Source organism: Gymnogyps californianus, chromosome 6, assembly GCF_018139145.2.
Source record: "Gymnogyps californianus isolate 813 chromosome 6, ASM1813914v2, whole genome shotgun sequence".
Lineage (NCBI taxonomy): Eukaryota > Metazoa > Chordata > Aves > Accipitriformes > Cathartidae > Gymnogyps > Gymnogyps californianus.
Window position 1 is genome coordinate 1,797,953 of NC_059476.1, and position 19,415 is coordinate 1,817,367.

A 19,415-nucleotide genomic window follows, 5' to 3' on the forward strand; every position below is an offset into this window, starting at 1 on the left:
TGCCATGGCGTGGGTGGTCACTCCCGAGTGCCGCTCGTGTTTTCCAGCCCTGCCTGAGTAGGTCAGTTTACAAAAGAATCGTGTCTTGGCTTTACATTTGCTAATGACCATACTGTAGTGCCCTGCTGAAGTACTGAAATGCATATTCCTTTCAGACACAGGTTTTATGCTGTTATATTCAAGCTGGGAATTCCCTGTAAAATATTGATGTGTTTTAACATAATTCTCGTTCTAGCCAGTCCCTGAACCCACGACTTTGTGTGTGGCAGAAAAGTTACTGGTATTTAATACTGTTTTCCTCAGCCGTGCTTAGACAAAGACATAACAGTAGACAGTCTATGTAATTCCAGTTTGAAGAAATTAAGGTAGCTGAAGGTTGCTAAGTATTCAGGATATATATAATATATATATGTTTTTATATATTTATATTTTTATATATACAAAATATATATGTTTTGATACAGAAATAGTATTTATTACAGTGTAAAATAAAAACTAATACCTTTAGAATACGCCGAAGCAACACCTTGTCTTATCTGGTTACATCCTTTCTTTATTCTGATACATCATCAGCTATACTTTTGGGAATTTAGTCTGTCCTTTGGTACAAAAGACTTCTTATTATGCATTAATTTGGTGTCTTATTTATACAAAGTGATTAAGAATAGCATGTTTTTGTTGATTCTTGCAGAAACAGCTTCTTGGGCGTCTGAACTGGTGAGATATACTAGACTGTACAAATTAAGATTGATCCTAGAAAAAAAACTCCAGTTAAAGAAATGGTTGCATTCAAAGTCGAATTAAAATTTATATTAAAACAGATTACTTTTATTGATAAAATTCTTTATTTTTTTCAGTATGTTTTTTTCCCTAGGGGCCTTGACTGTGACTACTGATGATATGATTAACATGTAAGGTTCTCTCCCTCCTCAAAAAATCATTGTAAATCAAGGCAGAATTGTTTGCTGTGTAGCAAGAGATATCCAAGGGTGACAACCTGCTTCAGTGAACTGAGGCAAAGATGAGATTCAGTACATGTGTGCAACCACATGTTCACACCATTCTTTTTGGTTCGTATAAGGAGTCTTTATTGTCCCCGTTTGTTCTAGGGAGTTCAGAGAGCCTTGAACAGGAAGAGAAAAAAAAAGCTTGGACGTGATAAGAATGTGCGATACGATTAAAAAGGGTGAAAATGACAGATTCAGAACACGAGCATAGAAAACTCGTAATAATTAGAGTGTAGGAGCCAGGAAGAGGGCACTGACAATGGTAAGAATGTATAATAGAGTTCTGAAAAAAAAACTTTTGTGATAAGCAAAAATGTGGTCCAGAATTATATTTTGACTTTTGGATGCATGACACAAGATAAAATGAAAAACACTTTGGTCTGGAAGAATGTATAGGTTTGGGAGGTGAAGAGATTGTGTAGTATGAACACTGCAAAACAAAGAGCAAATATTCTGAAACAAGACAGGAATTCGCTTCAAGACCTGTCAGGTCTTAGTATAATAGCAGTGGGAAAAGGCTATGACAGGTCACTAGTTTTCTTGATTAAATGTCAGTAAGAGTTGTATACACAGAACAAAATGAGGGGGAATTTAACAGGGAATCAAATACAGCAAACATGGAAATACTGACATTTTCGTCTAGGAGAACAGTAAAATTAAGGCCCCAGTTGAAGCCCTAAAGATATCAGTTAGCTTTGGACCACGGATGTAAAAAAGAATGAACATGTCTGTAATTGCAGAGTTCCCACAGCCATGAGTCTTTCTCTAACAGCACTCGACAAGGTGTGCGAGGAAACAGGTTGGAAGGTGTGACATGTTTGTGGCTGCTAAATCTATTTACTAAGGGTAAACATGAACACAAGAAAACAGGTTTTTTACTGTGAGGGTGGCCAAACTCCGGAGCAGGCTGCCCAGAGAGGCTGTGGAGGCTCCATCCTTGGAGATACTCAAAACCCCATGGGACACGGTGCTGGGCAACCTGCTCTAGGCACCCTGCTTGAGCAGGGGCTTGGACTAGATTGTCTCAAGAGGTCCCTTCCAACCCAAATGATTCTGTGAAATCATTCTCCTTTAAATTACCTGGTACCACACAAAATGATGGGAGTTAACAGCAGAGAAGCACGGAGAAACATTTAGCAAATAAGCTTAATGGAGGAAAGTGAAAAAATTGAGCAAACGGAGAGAAGAATGAGAAGACTCGTGAGTCCTCAGTTTCTCAGAATACAAGAACGCCAAATTTAAGAATGGGGTTTTGGGGCAGTACAAAGTGATTTCTCTGCAAAAAAAGGGCAAACTGCTTCAGATAAGTGTCAGAAAAGTCCCAAGACGCAAAGGTCTGTGAATTTAGCAAGTGCAAATACAGTTGATAAGTCTGTGGATGGCCACAAGCTACCTCTGATGACCAAAGTAAATCTCCATTCCTTTGCTGGAGGGTTTTCTTTTGGTCAGGTCTCACCTGCAGGAGACAAGGCGCATCCCTAATTGAAAACATAAGACATTGCATTTGGAGGTGTATTCATGTAAACATCAGCATGTCTTTTATTTCTAGGCTCTTGGTTCCCAAGATGTCTTGAAAAGGTTTGTAAATGATATATCCTCTATCTTTGTTACTGAACTCTTAAAATCTGATGATTGTAGCATTTGCATTTTTACTTCAGGCCATGCAGTCTTCACAGCATAAGCAATTAATCACAAAATCACCCTTTTGGATTTGCATGACTATTCTCCGCTACTTACCGAAGTGATCTTTCATACTCTTTATCATACTCTTTACAAAGCTAAGCTTTTTCTTATTCAGAAAAATATCCACGGAGGGAGAGAACGGATACTCATTCTGTTCACACAGGTACCACTTAGCTCCGCAGTTTGTATGTCAGATGAGACTTTCCTAATGCAACTGCCATTTGCAAAGCTTGCACCTGCAGAAAAGGATCCCCTGCCATATGCTGACACATTTAGATGGATGTGTCTCAAAATGCATGGTTTTTATAGTGCATCCTGTTCTCAACACGTGAATATAAATGGGAAGCCAGTCCACAGTGTTAGCTATACTGGCAAGACACATAAATAGGCTCTGGGGGTGGAATTGGAAGGTGGCTTTGAAATAATTAAATAAATCTGATTTGATGTGAATGGATTTGGGTTTCATTCAAACTCTGAAATGACTTATGCTTCAGATGTTCTGCAAACTGGATTACCCAGATTTAGGGTTATTTTTCTACCAGGCATGTCAAATGCTAAATTAAAAAAAAAAAAAGAATCTGTGGATTATTTTTTTGTGATACGCCCTCAGGCTCAAAGAATGTGACAGAGCATATACTGTAAGTACAACTGGATCCCTAGTGAAGAATAAGCTCTAGAAGGAATGAATGCCAGCGACAGCTCGACAATACGTGTTCTCTCCTGCAAAATAGCGTGATTTAGCAGAGCAGAAAAGACAAGCAGTATATTACACCCTCCTGACTGAGGATATCGTCCCGCGCTGGCCTCAAGACCTAGCAAAAGTAAAACGAAGGACGCTAATTTTATCTGTGATGTACAGCGCCAGCGCGTGATGAGCACTGTTGCATTCTGCTCAGTCACACCTCCTCCCTTGCATTTTGTTTTCCCCCTTTTGGTAGGGCATAGAGGGTGCAGAAGACACCTTTGGTTCATTAAACAAGGGAGTCATCCTCTAGAAAAGAATCTTCTGTTGATCATTTTCAGAATGAATCTGAAACAAGTATCTGCCTGTTCTGGATTGCCGTGCAGTTTGCGTGGCCAGCTCTCAGGTCCAAGCCGGTGGTACTAACGATTTTGGTGTTCTGCTGTCATGGGTGGGAATTTGCAGATGATCCTTGGAAGCTTCTGAATGATTCTGTTTGGCAACTGGATATTTCTGTGTTGAAACTCAGGTACTTTCCTGTGACTTAATCTGAAATAATGATGGGCAGCTCATCGCCTGGCATCCCAACGGGAGGGGCGACTTGTGCTAGGCAGTAACAGAACAGTACGCAGCCGCCGGGGCAGGAGGAGACCAGGTCAGTGCAAGTCCCTGTAATGCTCAATCACTTTCCTGAATGTCCTCATGTAGACTGAGGTACCGGATTTTAGGTCCCCAAATCTAAAAGTCATAATCATTCTTCTCAGTGCTGCTCAAATTTGCAACCGCTCCTTAATACAGAGTTCTTTGGCGCACCACCACATGGCATTTAAATGTTTCTTGTAGAGGAGGGCAACTTCTGCAAAAAAAGTAGGAGCCACACCAAGGTGTTCTTGTCAATTCTGCGTTCAGTCCATTACTCCTCAGCACAGTGGGTCGTATTCGAGAAGTGAACTTCTTATTCCCTGGCTTTCATAATGCACACGATGCCAGGCATGTGTAATTTTCTAGTTGTCATTTCCACGTGGCTTCTGATCTTTCCTGGGACTCTAAAGGAGGTTTAGTTCTGCAGGAAAGATCTAATTACAAAGTAAGCTCAAATCACTGATGGCAACAGCCGTGGTCGCACTGGTACCTGAACGGATGAACTGTGACTGCTGCTCATGAAAAGGTTACTGACACAACAGACAAAACCAGGTTAGACGGTGGGGTTTCTGACGCTTGCTTTAGGCGGCACACAGACGGAGCAAGCCTTTTTACTCTTCCCTAGGAAGGATCTTCTTTTTTTCCCCATCTACTGTGTCAACTTTAAAGCTACTTCCAGCCCACACACGAGTGCATCCTCAGTCATACTTTCTTCTTTGACGTCTTGGCATTCCTACAGCCTGCAGGCACGGAAATGAGACTGTAAATTACATGAAGTCACAAACATAAAGGTCTCGGATAATATTTTCTTTTTGGCTTTAATGCCACCAAAACCCAAAGAAATTTAAAGCGAAAAATAAAGCCTGTCCTGCATTCAACACGGTTCCCACCTAGTGCAGGATTTAAAGGGGAGCGCGGAGTACGAAAGGTTACTGGATATTTGCAGACCGCTTGAAATTGTTGCCTAGCTTTTAATTTCAGGAGCGCTCAGTTAAAAAAACGCGAATTCGTAAAACTGATCGTGATGACCCACCACCACTACCGCTCCAGATGACGTCACGTCGTCCCTCCCCTCCGTCAGAGCTACGGCCCGCGTCAGCCGCGCGGAGGCTGGCGGAGCCAGCCGCCAGTGCTGACCCCGCTCCGCGGGACCTCGCTGCCCCCGTAACCGCCTGCACCGTAAATGCGGAGCAGCTGCGTAACGCTTGTGCGTCACACCGGCCGTCGCGAGGTCCTATGTCACGCACCCAGGCTCCCACAGCGCGAGCGAGGGGCGGCTTCCCGCCCCGGGCTCGCCCCGCTGCGCCGGCCCCGGCCGCGGCCCCGCCCCGCGCGGGCAGCAGGGCCCGGAGCGGCCGCGGGGCTGTCAGGCGGCGGAGCCGCGGACCGGTAGCCCGCCCGCCATGGCCGCGCTGCCGCTGCCCGTTCGGGGGCGGCGGGGGGCGCTGCGCGCGTACGAGGCGGAGCCGGGGGAGCCGGAGCGCGTGAGTTGCGGGGGCGGCGGGTAGCCGGCGGGTCGGCCTCCCCTCACGGCACCGGCGGAGGAGGGGAGCGCCCCGCGGGTTTACCGCCGCCGGGAGCGGCCTCTCCGGCCCGGCTTAGCCGCGGTGGCGGCTCCCGGCGCGCAGCCTTACCGGGCTCGGCGGGTCCCGAGGCCGCTGGCCCTGAGGGGAGGGGTGGTGGTGAGGCGGCGCGGCGGCCGTTGGCCGCGGGGCTGTGAGGGGTTGTGAGGCGGCCGTTGGCCCCGGGGGGGGCTCGGCGGCCGGTGCCCTCTGGCGGCGGCAGTAGTCCCGGGCCGGAGGCGGCCCGGAGCGGGGCCGGGCGGGAGCGGCCGCGGCCCGGGTGCCGAGGTGCGGAGGGGGGTGGCGGTGCCCCTTGGCCTCCCCCAGCCCGTTGTTAACGTGGCGGCGTGCAGCCGCCCGCGGGGGAGACTGGTACCGGGAGTTAGTGCTGTGTAAGTGCCATCGAGCGTTTGGTCCGCCTGGAGACGGGGTCTGCACACACTCATAATTTTAAGTGGAATTTCACTAAACAAGCTTTTCTTTTTTTTTCTTTTTTTCTTTTTTTTTTTTGGCTGATCCCCTCTTTACCAGGTGGCATTATTAATGCTATCTATTTCCTGCTGTCCTGGCTCCAGGATGTGCCTCACAAGAACGGTGTGTTTAGCATTCGTGTGTGTGGCTTCTGGAATAGTTTTCCATTTCAGCTGAGCTTGTGTGTGTGTGTATTTCTCCAGTCGGATTCATCCCAACAAGGTGTCTCTCATCCACCGCCTTGTAACCATCTTTCATCCTAATAAGTGCCAAGCTGTTAACTTTGCGAAAGTTAACGGGAGTTCCAAGAAAAACTTATCCTGGTGTTCACACTCTGCCCCGCTGTCACTTGATCATCCCCGTTCATGCGTGACATGAGCAAAAAGTTGCGTAGTTAGGGGCTAACCTCATTTATCAGAGGAACACCATTTGCAGAGAAGAGGAATGTCTGTTCGGTGAACTTTCTGACTGTGACTGACAAGGTTACATAGGAAGGAAGGAATTTCTCCTGTTTTTGAGGTTAGAGAGACAAATAATAGCTTTCTTCTGGTTCAAAAATTGCAGTTTGTCCACTAATGAAGGCGTTAATGAGCCAGTTGTCTGGAGACCAGATAAAATTCTTCTGAAACTTCTATGACAGAGAAAAACTCAGAATTGCTGTCGCTGCTTCTGTAGATAGCGGAATACATGAGTCAAGCTCGGCAAGGTAGTTTTAGAAGAGAACTCTTCTTGTTACAGTTCAGAACGTTTTCTATGTCGAGTAGCCTAGACAAGACATCAGAGGGAGGTTTGTTCCTGTAACAGCAGTTGTTACGGTCCAGATTCCAACTGAGTCACCGCTGCTTAATGCATATAAGTGAACAGTTGGGCTGCTGCAGTCACGTGCTCTGTCTTAGATGTGAGGTGAAACACCTACGCTTAACCTTTCTGACTGTTGAGGTGATGCCTACTAATCGCATTGCGCTCTCCGTCTTCTAGTACCTGCTCAGTGTGGTGCAGGGATTTCTTGGCTAAATAATTGACAACTATTTTAAATTTTAGCTAACAGCGTGAGCCCAAGTGGCAATGCAGACAAGGTGCTTTCCTTTGTAACTCATAGCAGCTGCTGCGCTGTACGGAGTTTTGCACATTTTTAGGTCTAATGGCAGAACGTTTGTCACTCCTCTGCTTGGGATTCTGTCCTTTTTGGGTTTTAAGCCGTTGCCAGTACTGGGGCTTGAAGTCATTACGAGCCCTGTAGCCGCCCTTTGCAGAGATGTTATCGCTGAATCAGCTCTACTGGCTGAAGCAAGCAGGGCCAAACCGATCCCTGGGTTTGGGGAGACAACTATTCTGGAGTCTTAATCATCCTCTTATTTGATGCTGCTATCATGCAGTGTCCTGTGCTAGTGGCTGTTGTAACTGGGGAAGATTCCCTACGTTTTTTTCTGCTCTCCCTCAGCTCCTACTGTATGTTATATATATGTACATACGATTTCCTTTTGCCTTTTGTACCTTGATGTAGTTATTTGCGTGTATTTCAGAAACTTGCTTTAGGATGGAGCTCATTGATGTTGTACTGGTTTTAAGGCATTTGGATTTAGAGGCCAGTAAAGAATCAAGGCTAGAGCTATTCACATGGCGTGTTCTGGTTGGGACTGGACTGCGAGCAAAGTTTCCCAGAACAAGGACCTGCATGGACCTCACATTCCTTCTGCTTTCCCAAACTGAGCCATCTGCACCTCTTTCAGTAGGGAGCTGGGCCCTAATAACGGGGAGCATCTACACATGGCCATCGTTGTCTTTTCCATGAAGGTATCCAGTGGAGCTAAACTAAGTAAAGCCGGGCTGGATGGAGACCTGTTTTATACCTATAGGACAGCTGCTTATGAAACACAAAACAGAGGCTAGCCTGGCTTTTAAAAATGTGGTAAACAAAACAGAAATTGCTTTTGATGAACGTATTAAATTTATAGGAGAGCTTTAAATCGTGCAGCTAAATTAAAAAAAAGGCAAGTGGTAGTCTTTCTTAAAAGTATTTTCCATTGCATTTAGGTTAGTTATTTTGATGTAGCTAGTTTTTGCACTAGTTTAGTTTCACTGTTTGTGAAAAGCAGCGTCTGTGAGGCCTTTATCCTTTCAGCATCAGGGAAATTGCATGTGTTTTTCCAGGACTTGCCAGCTGGAAAAGGGAGTTACAGAATACCTTCTCTGCAGAGAGACCCGTTTTCTCCCTGTTGTAGGACAGTATGTGATTTGCTGTTGCTTGTCTTAAACTATGTTTCCAAGCTGGATGTAGCATGATCATTCCCTAACAAAAGTAGTCATTTTGATGAAATCCTTGCTTGCCTTTTGAATTGCTGGCTCGTTGATCCTTATTAATCACAGGCTCTTTGAATCCTGCATTAAGTGTGTTCTGTGCGCAGGCAGGATTGATGTATTGATTGTTTCTTTCCTGAGAGAGAGAATTCCAGAGAGTGAAGTCTTCCCTGAAGCCAGCCTGTGCTAGAAACTTCCACAAATTGTCTTGGCATTGGTATGATAAGTTTGTCAGCCATCTACTCTGTATGCTGAATTCCTGTCACTGACGCTAAGTATCTTCACCCCCCCAAAAAACAATACCTTGAATTTATTTTTAATAAGCCAAATTTCTTCTGATGTATGGCAGTAAGTCATTTTTTCCCTTTTCTCCTTCATCTCACACATCTTGCTAGTTACGCTGCTGTACCTTTTAATAAAGGACGAGTTCTGCAGCAACAAAGGGAAGAGAATGTTTTCCCAGTGGAAGGCGGTCTGTCTTTAGAGGACCTTCTCAGACTTTTTGTTATTACATTATTCACTTTCTTAGTACAATACATATTTCACTTTTTGATTTACTTCCCATCCAAATATCCTGTATTCCTTGATAGTGTTCTCGTTTCAACTGTTTTCCGCTGAGGTTCCTGTTGTATTGATCCATTTCATTTTTGCATAACATACTCAAATTTTAAATTTAGTTTCTGTGCTTGAATAGTCTGTTAGTTCTGTGGCAACACATCTTCTGCCTGTGAAATCATATGCTTGTGAAAGAGATCGAGTATTGTTGTTCCTTAAACAAAGTTTGTTCAGAAAGGCATCAGAAAAAAATTTCAAAAGCATGTGTATCTGTTTGGAATTCAGAGTCAGACCCTGAAACGTCTGTGTCAGTTCTGAAATTTCCCATTATTCTGTTAATTTGCTGTTAGAATTTCAAGGAGACCCTGGGATTTACGTAGTCCTCCCGTTGCATGGGATAGCAGTCACAGGCCAAGGATATTCTTCTTAAAGTTTGCAGTTGGCGTCTTCCACAGACTTGCATCTTACCCTTACTAGTTCCTAACCTGGTTCTCACAGAGTAGTAAAGCGGTATTTCTGGGGACCGCTGATCTTGTGTTGGGTCCCTGAGCACTGTGAGAAAGACATCCCTGCTTAGGCCAGCCCTGTCTCCGGAGGCGGGTGCCTTTGATTCGCAGGACATCCAAACGTCGTTCAGTATGGGATAACAGCTCAGGTTAGAGCTTCGAGAGCGTGAAGTTAATTGATTATATAGCAATGGAAAGCTGTAAAAAGGTGACAATGTTCAGAGAAAGATGCAAAAATCATTACAAAATATGTCTTCATAGCTGTCTGACTTGGCTTCAGGGTTTTCCTTCCGTTTCCTTGATGTAATTAGACATTTCACACAACTTCCCATGATCCGCTCCTTTGATAAACACCATCCTAAATTATACATTAATAGAGGGTGAAGTATGCTCTTTTCCCAGTGGCATTTTATCCCTAGTTTATGAAACTGAGGCACAGAGACGTCTAGTGAGATCTGCAGATTTCCCTGCTCATCCAGCATGAGATGCAGTGTTAAATGCAAAATTTTGGTGTTCTGGCCTAGCGTATGATAGTCCGCATTTTACTGACTTACTGTTCTTCCAAATGAATGCGAGATCCGTATCAGTCATAAACAATAAAATCCTGAAAACTTGTATTCAATGGCCTGTGCCTTGCGAAGACATGTAAATGTTGCTTTTGATTCTTTCAGAAGCGAGCGTGCAAGCCATTAGAAAGCATTCCAAATGAGGCTGATGCTCGCCTCATTGGTTGTGCCATGGAGCTGGATTCTAAACAGAAAATCTCCACTGACTGTGGTCCTTGGGCTACAAAGACAAAGCAAAATTCCATGGTACGTTTACACTGTTAACAGCATCTCTTTTTTAGAAGGACACATTTAAAATACATTTTATAATAAAATTGCAAATAATTGCCCCCCCCTCTTTTTTTTATGGCTTTGTATATGTTTTTATTCATTAGATTTTTGAAAACCATGGAAGCAGAGGTACTGCCCAGCCTTGCCCAAGATGTATTGCTGGAGAATCTGTAAGTATATTAACCTTCTTTCTGTGACATAAAAGATAGACTTGTTCTTAAGTATTAGATCCATAAAACATAAAGTTAATAAAAACCGCAATTACATTTCTCAGGAATAAAGCATGTAAATAAAAGAAGGCAGATTGATTTAGCATTTCTGAGGTACGCCAGCAGAGCACAAACTAATATGTTTCCAGCAGCAGTTGGAAAATATGGAGACTGCAAACACATTTTTCAAATTCACTCTAAAAAGCAGAGTTTAGGAAGTAACTGAAGCAAACACTAACGTACAACTTCCTCTACCCCATTTTTATATCGTCCTTGACTTACTGGATCATAATAAAATATTGAGGAATCCCATTCTGTCTCCTATTTTTCCTCTAATTGGATGCTTCCTTTCCAACGAGTAGACATAGCCTAAAAATATTATACTGTAGACATACCAGAGCTAGTTTTAAACATGCTAGCTAAAGAACCAGTAGCAATCAGAGCTTGGCACAGACAGCTTGACTTTTCTGAGAAACAGTGCAAGTATTTGGACAGCTGAGTAGTGCTGACTTCTGAGCTGATTCAGATAGGTTCCTCTTGGCATCCAAAGTCAGCTGTTTAAAACCTGTATTTTTTTTTTTTAATTGTGTAGGCTGTAGTCACAGCTATGACTTGGCACCGTGTAGTATGCTGTAGTACTGCAGCAGTAGCACTAGAATCTCCCACTATCCCACAGATGACTGTGATCTTAACCACTCTCTTTTTAGCCCTGGATAGAAGGCCAAAACCCCCAAGAGATGATGGCTGGTAATAGTGAAAGAGGTTATGGTATTCCTGCAGTTTCGTTTTTCATGCAAATTGCCTAACCAAAGTTCAGGAAGTTTCTTAAATGTATGGGAGCTACTCTTGACTTCTGGTTGCATCCTCTGTATCCTTTTGAACCATCACGCAGGATTCCTTACTGAGCCAAAAATGAGGGGAATGCCATGCATTTCTTCAGAAAGGCTGAATGTTTATAGCAAAATCTTTGATTTGATGGAATTAATGGCAAAGTTTCTGTTGAATGCTGTGAGACTGAGGTTGCTGTCATAAGTCAGGAGCTGTGACTGAAAAGATATTTACTGTGTTAATTTATTTCTGCTCATCTCTAAAAATAAAATAGAAACCAGATCCAGGGCTGGCTTTAGGAATATAGAAGCCAGTATGACCACGTGTGTGGATTACCAAGTTTGAACTTCCCAGATGTGTTGCTGTCTTTGGGGGCGTGGAGAACATCTCGGGGATTAAAACCCCAAAAAAGAAAAGAACATCTTGGGATTTAAACCCAAATTGGCACATTAGGAAGTCAGTTTTGCTGTGTTCCAGAATTACAGTGACAACATAAGAGTTTGTAAAAATTATTCTATGTCAGTGACCACTTAATTTTGGAAAACTATGACGAAGTACAAATACCGGAATTCCAAATAACACCATTTCTATTTTAAGTCAGATTAGCCTGACATGTTTTTTTTCCTATGGCCTAGTAATGAACTTGAGATAAAAGCCAGATAGCTTGAGGAGGTAACATTCACCTCTTCCACAAACATTTATGTATTGAAGTTTGGTTATAATGGATGACCTATTCTATTCACTTTTAAATGCTTTTCAGCTACAGCTGTAAGAAACAAGGAAAACAACTTGCTAACTTTACTCAGTGAGAACTGTAATCTCAAAACTAGAGAATTTTTCTACTTGACTGTCCTTCTGTGCTTACAATATAGAAACTCAAGGTAGTGTTATAAAAATCTGGAGCCCTTGTAGAGCTATTCACTAGACTTCTTGCTAAATTAGCCTCATATTGTTGAATTGAAATGGAAAATGTTTTGCTCAAAGCAGGGTGATTTTAAATATGACTGATTTTAAATATGGTTCTGATCTCCATGATGTACCCTGCAGTGGGGGAAAAAGTTTACCAATGTGCGTTGCAAAATGTCAAATACAAATTAGTGTTTAAGGAGTAACATACAATGTTTGGTAATGGAATAATGAAGTTAGCGTATATATTCAGTCTCCATTATTTGAGTCATGGGGCTGGAACAATCCAGATAAAGAAAAACATGACTGCTTTTGCACTGGTAGCTTGCTCTTGCAGAGAGGAGAGACTCTTTTGCTCTCAGTTCCTGTTAGGAGGGTTTGCTAGTTTGGATGTAATGCCACACAAAGACAGGACTAGAGCAGCCAGAATTGTGCTCCGGTATAGCTGAATTCATGTTGTGCTGAGCTCACGTAACCACCATGATATAAACTGGCTTCTGTGAGCGTCCTTGCATTCACAGCATGATTCGTCTATAACCTGTGGATGATGAACTGATCTTATAGACTTGTTAATTGTGTTCTCTTCGGATAATCAGTTATTTGTGGCCAGTAACATAACAGATAATACAGTTACATTTCAAAAAATTTGGTAGGAATTATATTACTAAATTATCTTCATTCTTAAAATAATAAAAAGCTTATACTAAGAGTATAATGTCTAGTAAGCCAGTAAGAGCTCAGATAACTTTGTTAACAGTTAAAATTTCACTTCAGGAAAATCAGAGACTGTCACAGTGGTTAACATGCGTCATGGAAGTCCTTCAGAACAGCTGAAATGAACAGAAGGGAAGAGCCTACAGATAGCAAGATAAAGAACGTTGTAAATTTTTTTCACAATAATGTTAAAATCCTGTAAGAAGCTTTATTCTACTGATGGTAGGGAAATTCAAATAAATTAAAACATCCAAACTGGAACAAGTCAAACAGAAAGCATGTTGGCCTCAGACAGTTTTTCCTTGTTGTGGATAGTCTTATCAGGATTGTATTTTGCATCAAGAAATCATAATACTTATGGAGCTAATCAGTCATGGGAGGAACTTGACTAACATCAGCTTTCCTGAGCGCATTTAATTCTGTGTCACTACTATAAGTGCTGTGAACTTCAACATGTATTTAAAGGCAGTATCACTATTAGGTTTGCTCTCTTAACTTTTCAGCCTCTTTTTCTACGTTTAATGACTACCACATGTTTCAGAAGGAATAGTAGATGTGTATTAAACCACAATTTGAGAAAAGAGTACTACTTTAGCTGCATTTTTTGTAAGCTTTCTTTGGACTAATGTGTTATGGACTATTTAGGCAGGAACTTAGAAGAAGAGGAAGAAGCGATGTTAACTAGAAAGAAACTAGGTAGGATTTTGGGGCGGGAAGAACGCCACCATCATTTTTGAGATTTTTCTGTGTTGTATGATAACTAGAGGTAATGCTTTTTTGTTCTAAAAGTGTTACTCTGAATACATTCTTTAGACAAATACAATGTGGTATAAACAAATGCAGACTCGAGTTTAAAATAAAAGTTGCCAACCAGAAAGTAAATTTCTGTTCTATCCTCAAAATCTTTAAACATTTAATGGTAGAATAGAATAAGGTATACAAGTATGATGCTAAAATTGTCTATATTCTCTATGGGTGTATTTCAACTTCGTGTGCAAAACTAGTATCATAACTCAGTCATGCTCCTTATACAGGTTACACAGAACGGTCCCTTTACTGTCCAGACTTTTTAGTTGTCCACTAGTCCTTCAGGAAAAAAAAGGGGACCATTTGTGATGCAGTTAGTGGAACTGTCAGTTTCTCTTAAAATAAAGTTTGAAAACATATACTGAGGAAAAGACTTCAGGTTTTGATGAGATAATTTTTAGTGACATGAAATTTTGTCATTTCAGGGACACTTCAATCATATCCTGGGCTTCTAGAAATTGAGAGACGGCAGATCAGCAACACTGCTTTTCTCTTTAAGTTCTAAAGATGCACCTGTGAAGCCTGTACAGCTGGATATCTGTACATTCACTCACGGCGTGGATTTGTGTGTGGTATTCAGCATATAGCAGTTTGCTGTATGTGTTACTCTTTCAGTGCACAATTATGGATATCCTTGTTTTTACACTTGAAAAAATGCTTCTGCTTTTAAGGTAGCTCAGTATATGTTTAAAAAAAAAAAAAAGGTTGATTTAATGTTTTAGACTAGTTAAGTTGATCTGGCCTTTGGCCCAGTCTTCACCTGGGGCTGGGCCAAAGGTCATGTTGATACAAGAGATTTTCCTCTCTCTTGGGCACTTTCTCTGATACTCTTCGAAAACGGTCCTTGCATTTACATGGGTACAGGGCCTGCAGTTTTAGCGCAGCCCTGTATGTGCAGGCAGAAGTAGGAGGACAGAAATGTCTTCATTTTTAGAGGGCTATTCAGCTTTGCAGCTGTGAAGGCCAGTAAAAGTCCTGCTGAAATTTACATTTAAATCCAAAATATGCATCCAATTCAGGTATCTTACACGCTATACTTCTAGCTTGTTTATAACAAGCAGAGTTTGTGAATGTGGCAGGTAAGTGTCTAATAGAAAAAGGAGTATTATTTGAACAGCCCTCTATAAAGCGAAGATGAATAGTAATTCAGCTCTGTAGAGTCCTCACAAAGTTGTTAAGATAGCATCTGACACTCCCTGACTGTCTTTCCAGTTACTGTGATCTGTTTAAAAAGTCTTGAACTTGTCATCCGACATATTTCTATTGGCTTGTCACAAATAATTTCATCTACATTTTGCCAGCGTATAGGACTATATAAGCCTTAAACACATTCAGATTTTTAGACTCTAAGATAGCCAAGTTCTGCTCTTTGGGTGTAACACTTCAGTGGCTGCTCTGGTTTAGGCAGAAGGGTCCTGAAAGCTCAGAACTGAGTGGCAGTGTGTTAACCCTCTGCACTGGAGGGGAATTGCTGTGACCTGCCAAAGTTCACAAAGAAAGCAATCTCCGCTGTCTGGAGAACTGCTGAGCCATAGCTGTGCCCTGCTGCCACTCAGCTTTCGGGCAGAGTTCAACCCAAAACAGATACGGCAGGCGTAACAGCATTTGGCCTCGCCTGTTCTGAGAGCAGCCAGTAGCCAGTTTAAATTAAAATGGTAGCTCCAAAGTTGCAAAAATCTAGTGACAGGCTTTTAAAGGTTAGTTTCCCAGTGGGGTTTATCAGAATGCAAAATCCTTAGACAAAGGTTTTTCAGAGTCCTAGAATGCTCCCCATATTGTGTGTTGAGTTGTAGCTAGCACCGAGTTGACTGTTATTAAGGAGATATTCTTCCTAAATATATGAATGTCATATAAATATTGAATTGAGTAATAGATGAGGAAATAAGTCTATAAAGCAGACCTGCACTAAATTGGCGTACAGACTGTTTGGTTAGGAAAGAATAAGTTTCCTCCAAGCCAGTATAAATTTTAGTTATATTGAAAATAAATATTTTCAAAGCAAAATTTTTCAGACACTTCAAAATTTTATTCAATCACAAGAACAGTACAATCCATTAAAAGATCAAATCTCCAAGAAACACAGTGGTTTTAAAAATTGTGTTTTCCCTGTTACCTTGAAGATCTGAAGCTCATCTTGAATCCTCCCAGTCCCAATACAAGTTGATGCAAGCAATAGTATCTATGCAACCTGGAAAGGAAAATACCCTCACTTGAAATGACAGTACGATGAGCAAATTCCTGTATACTGATATCGGAGTTTATCAACTAATGGAAAATAAAAATACAAAATGTTTTCTAAAGACTGAAATTACATATTTGTTACCAAGGTAACTAGATCATATTTTGTGGGCAATTCATTTTTACAACATTTTTCAGCCATTGTTTTTTAAAAATACTGGTAATAATAGCAGTCAAAAAAAAAAAAAGATGGCTAAGCATCAGTTCCTGTGCTGTGAAAGTTGAAATAGCTGCTTGAAGGTAAAAGGCTAAAAGGTATCTGGAAGTTTAGTTACTGCGAAATTAGTCAAAACCTGTTATGCTTCATCAAGTAAAATGTATGACACGTAATGATTCGTAGAACAGTGTATGGTCAAAATTTATCCAAAGAGGAGATTACCAAAAATAGACTTGGACTCCATGATGGAAGAGTTTTCTGCTAGAATATATTAGAGCAAAGAAGTATGCCATCATGTTTTAAACACGGGGCATATGTCTATGGATTATCAAACCAAAAGGGTGCTTTTCATTTAAATTACTCAAATTTTATCATGTTAAGAATTCACAGGTAACCTGTGTATATATTTCTTCTGTTTGCTTTAAACTTAACTGTGTTTTAATCTGGTATGGAATATGGTAAAACTGAGAACCAGCTCATTTTCCTTATGGTCCTCATAGGTTTTGTACCATGTTCTTTTTAATTCTTCTCCTTTTAGAGTAACCATTACTTGGGCTTTTTTTGTAAAATCTTATCATACATAAATCACAGGACGGGTCATAGTTCGTGGCTGCATTACAGAGGCTGATGAAGTCATACTAGTGTTCGATTTTAATGTAATTTTTTCGTATTAGTCTTCCCATTGTTACTGCACACTGTGCAGGTATTTTATTACACTGTCCACCCTGACTCTCAAGACTGTCCTTGGAGATTACTGCGGCTATACAGCTGAACCAAATAGGAGAACTTTATCCTATTTTTGACTGCAGTGTGAACATGGGCCTGTTGTACTTTCTTTACACTGTTAAAAATATAATGCTGCAGTGTACATCAAGTCTAACTGATGAGTAGTTACGTTATTCACGTGTACATTTTGAACATCTAAATGCTATGCTATAGAAACTAAACTTGAGTAAAATGGTCACAAGTAGGGTTCTTTTTGTTTGTTTGTTTTTAACTGTAGCCTTTTGCATTCCCTAGGAACACAATATAGGATATGTCAGATCAATTCTATAATAATATTTAAATAAAAAACCCCTCTGTTCCCCTACCAATTTCATCTGTTTTGAGAATGAACTCCAAAAAGGAGAGTAGAAATAGATTAGCTCATGGAAAGTTAACTGCCCTCACTTTCAGCCTATCCCAGTTACCACTTTCATGTAGTTACACTGTTGTCAATAAAATACATTAGAATAGAAAAGGAATGAAAACCAGTTGGCAGTTACCCTCTCTGCTGCATCATAACGCAATTTGTAATGAAAGAGTGAGTATTAAAAAAAAAAAAGTTTTTGATACAGAAATGTGCTGCCTTTCTTCCTTAGCAAAGATTTCTATGAAAACCCATCTGTATCTTTCTGTTCCTTCAGAGTTGATAAGTGTTTTAATTTTTGCGTCCCTAACATTTCAGTGTCCAGGATAATCTTCCCTAGTTGTTTAACTGCGAAAGCACCAGACTGGGTCAAATGGGAACACCTAGTTCCATATCCTATATGCTCTAGTGACTGGTAGCAGGCAGACGCATGGGAAGAGTCCAAGAAACGGGACACGTGTTGAATGGAAAGACTTTTTACAGATTCAAAACCAGTATTTTATATTGGGTTTTGTTGTGGGCGTCCTTTCTTGCCTCGTAGCTAAGCCTTGAACATCAAATGTCACAGAAATTATGAAAATGTCAATAGTTTCCCACAGTGTTTTTTTCTTTGCTGTTGTTTGTTGGTATAAAAAACGTATTGGCTCTCAGGAAAATGTTAAACTTGACTTCGCTCTTTTTATTAAGCACTGGTATCTTCAATATTTAAGAAGCAGTTCCTGTATGACTAGAATTCAAGTGCGTGTGTATACTCATGCTTAATTTGCGCAGTGTAAGGATGCTCTTCCCTAGTATTTGTCAAAAATAGCAGCTCCCTCCTTTCTGTTTTTCTTGAGTTAGCTTACAATATTAAAAAAAATAATGAAGAAGCCTTTGGGAGTTGCAGTTCAAGGCAGAAGGGTCACTGCGCTGTACCTTTTTATTAGCGTTCTGCATTCTTCCTTGTTGCGGGAGGCCGTAAGTCCCAACAAAAACTTGCACTGATTTTTACTTACATTTCTGGGAATGCTACTGCTGATAAATAAAGTACTCTGGATAGATGAACAGTTCAGTTACATGCTGTGTAAAGTATCCCAAAGTGAAGTAGCTGGTGTTGCTCACTTTGGGAGCTGGAGTTCACGTCATGCGTGCGTCGCGTCGTGGGGCAAAGCAGCAGCTGCTGCGTGTCACTGTGCCTGCTTCCCTGCGTCCCTGCAGACCGCCTGCCGGCCCTGCTCCTTCTGAAGTGTTAGCTCACCTCTCCAGCTGATGAGAAACGTGTTTAGCTGTTTAGAAACATCATCGTTATCCCGGCCTTTTTCACAAATGAGAATGCATACGCTTCTGGATAAACTTTGAAGTGAATCTTTCAGCTAGGATGCGATTCCTTGCTCTGTGCTTTCTGAAGGGGCAAGGAATGCATTTATAAATCAGCCAGTATGAAAACAAATTGTAGTTTAATAGTTTAATATATTGGAAGCTTATAATAGTGGTATTTTTTTAAATAGATGTACTGTGTTTGTAATTTGTTTCAGGATTTGTCAGTCAGAATCATAAAGCTATTGTGACAGGTACAGATGAATGCCGTACAGGGTGGGACAGGTGAATATTTCTTTAAAGCAGATTTGTGTCAAATCTGCAGTAGAACCTCAAGATTATTTTTGTAAGACTTTTCTTCACCTTGTATAACTATGAAATTTTGTTTTATTGATAAAAAATATATACTCTTTATATTTCCTAATACTGTGGTTTGTACACAAAACAACCTGAGTGATGCTTTATTTACGTGTATATTGTAAACTAGGCATATGGCCTGTTTTTAATTCAGGTTAAAATGATATAATCTAATATTTTTAACTTTGTATTTTGTAAATTGTTACTTACAAAAGCAGAAGCATTAAACACCACTTTGGCTACAGTATGATACTGACTGGTTTTGTTATTCCATGAATAATTGAATTGCATTCTGCAGACACTGAGGTATAAAGGTAAATAAAAACTGTTTGTAGTTTGTATTATACACAGTTTCGTTTGTGCAGTATAGCCCACACAGTGTTTCCCCCTCATGGGCCAGAGGTATGAATGATATGCAGAATCAATATTTTGATTTTTGAAACGACGTAATTCCTCTACAGGTTTGGTTTAATAGGGAGTTAAACATTAATATTTTTCAACCGATCCCTCTCCATCTGTGTCTCCAGCTTTT

General features: G+C 41.1%; 1 protein-coding gene across 1 annotated transcript; it reads left to right on the plus strand.

Annotated features, from left to right (window-relative positions):
- The first annotated feature begins 5,417 nt into the window (after positions 1–5,417).
- On the plus strand, positions 5,418–19,124 carry C6H10orf143 (chromosome 6 C10orf143 homolog). Its single transcript, XM_050899054.1, has 4 exons — positions 5,418–5,498; positions 10,078–10,218; positions 10,347–10,412; positions 14,132–19,124. Exons 1-4 carry the CDS (start codon positions 5,418–5,420, stop codon positions 14,159–14,161), a joined length of 318 nt encoding a protein of 105 aa, XP_050755011.1. The 3' UTR covers positions 14,162–19,124.
- Positions 19,125–19,415: the final 291 nt, after the last annotated feature.

Excerpts from the sequence above, each read along its gene's own strand:
- C6H10orf143 (XM_050899054.1), top strand. The coding sequence starts at position 5,418 with ATGGCCGCGCTGCCGCTGCCCGTTCGGGGGCGGCGGGGGGCGCTGCGC. Across the intron at positions 5,499-10,077 it reads AGCCGGGGGAGCCGGAGCGC|AAGCGAGCGTGCAAGCCATT; the intron begins GTGAGTTGCGGG and ends TGATTCTTTCAG. Across the intron at positions 10,413-14,131 it reads GATGTATTGCTGGAGAATCT|GGACACTTCAATCATATCCT; the intron begins GTAAGTATATTA and ends TTGTCATTTCAG.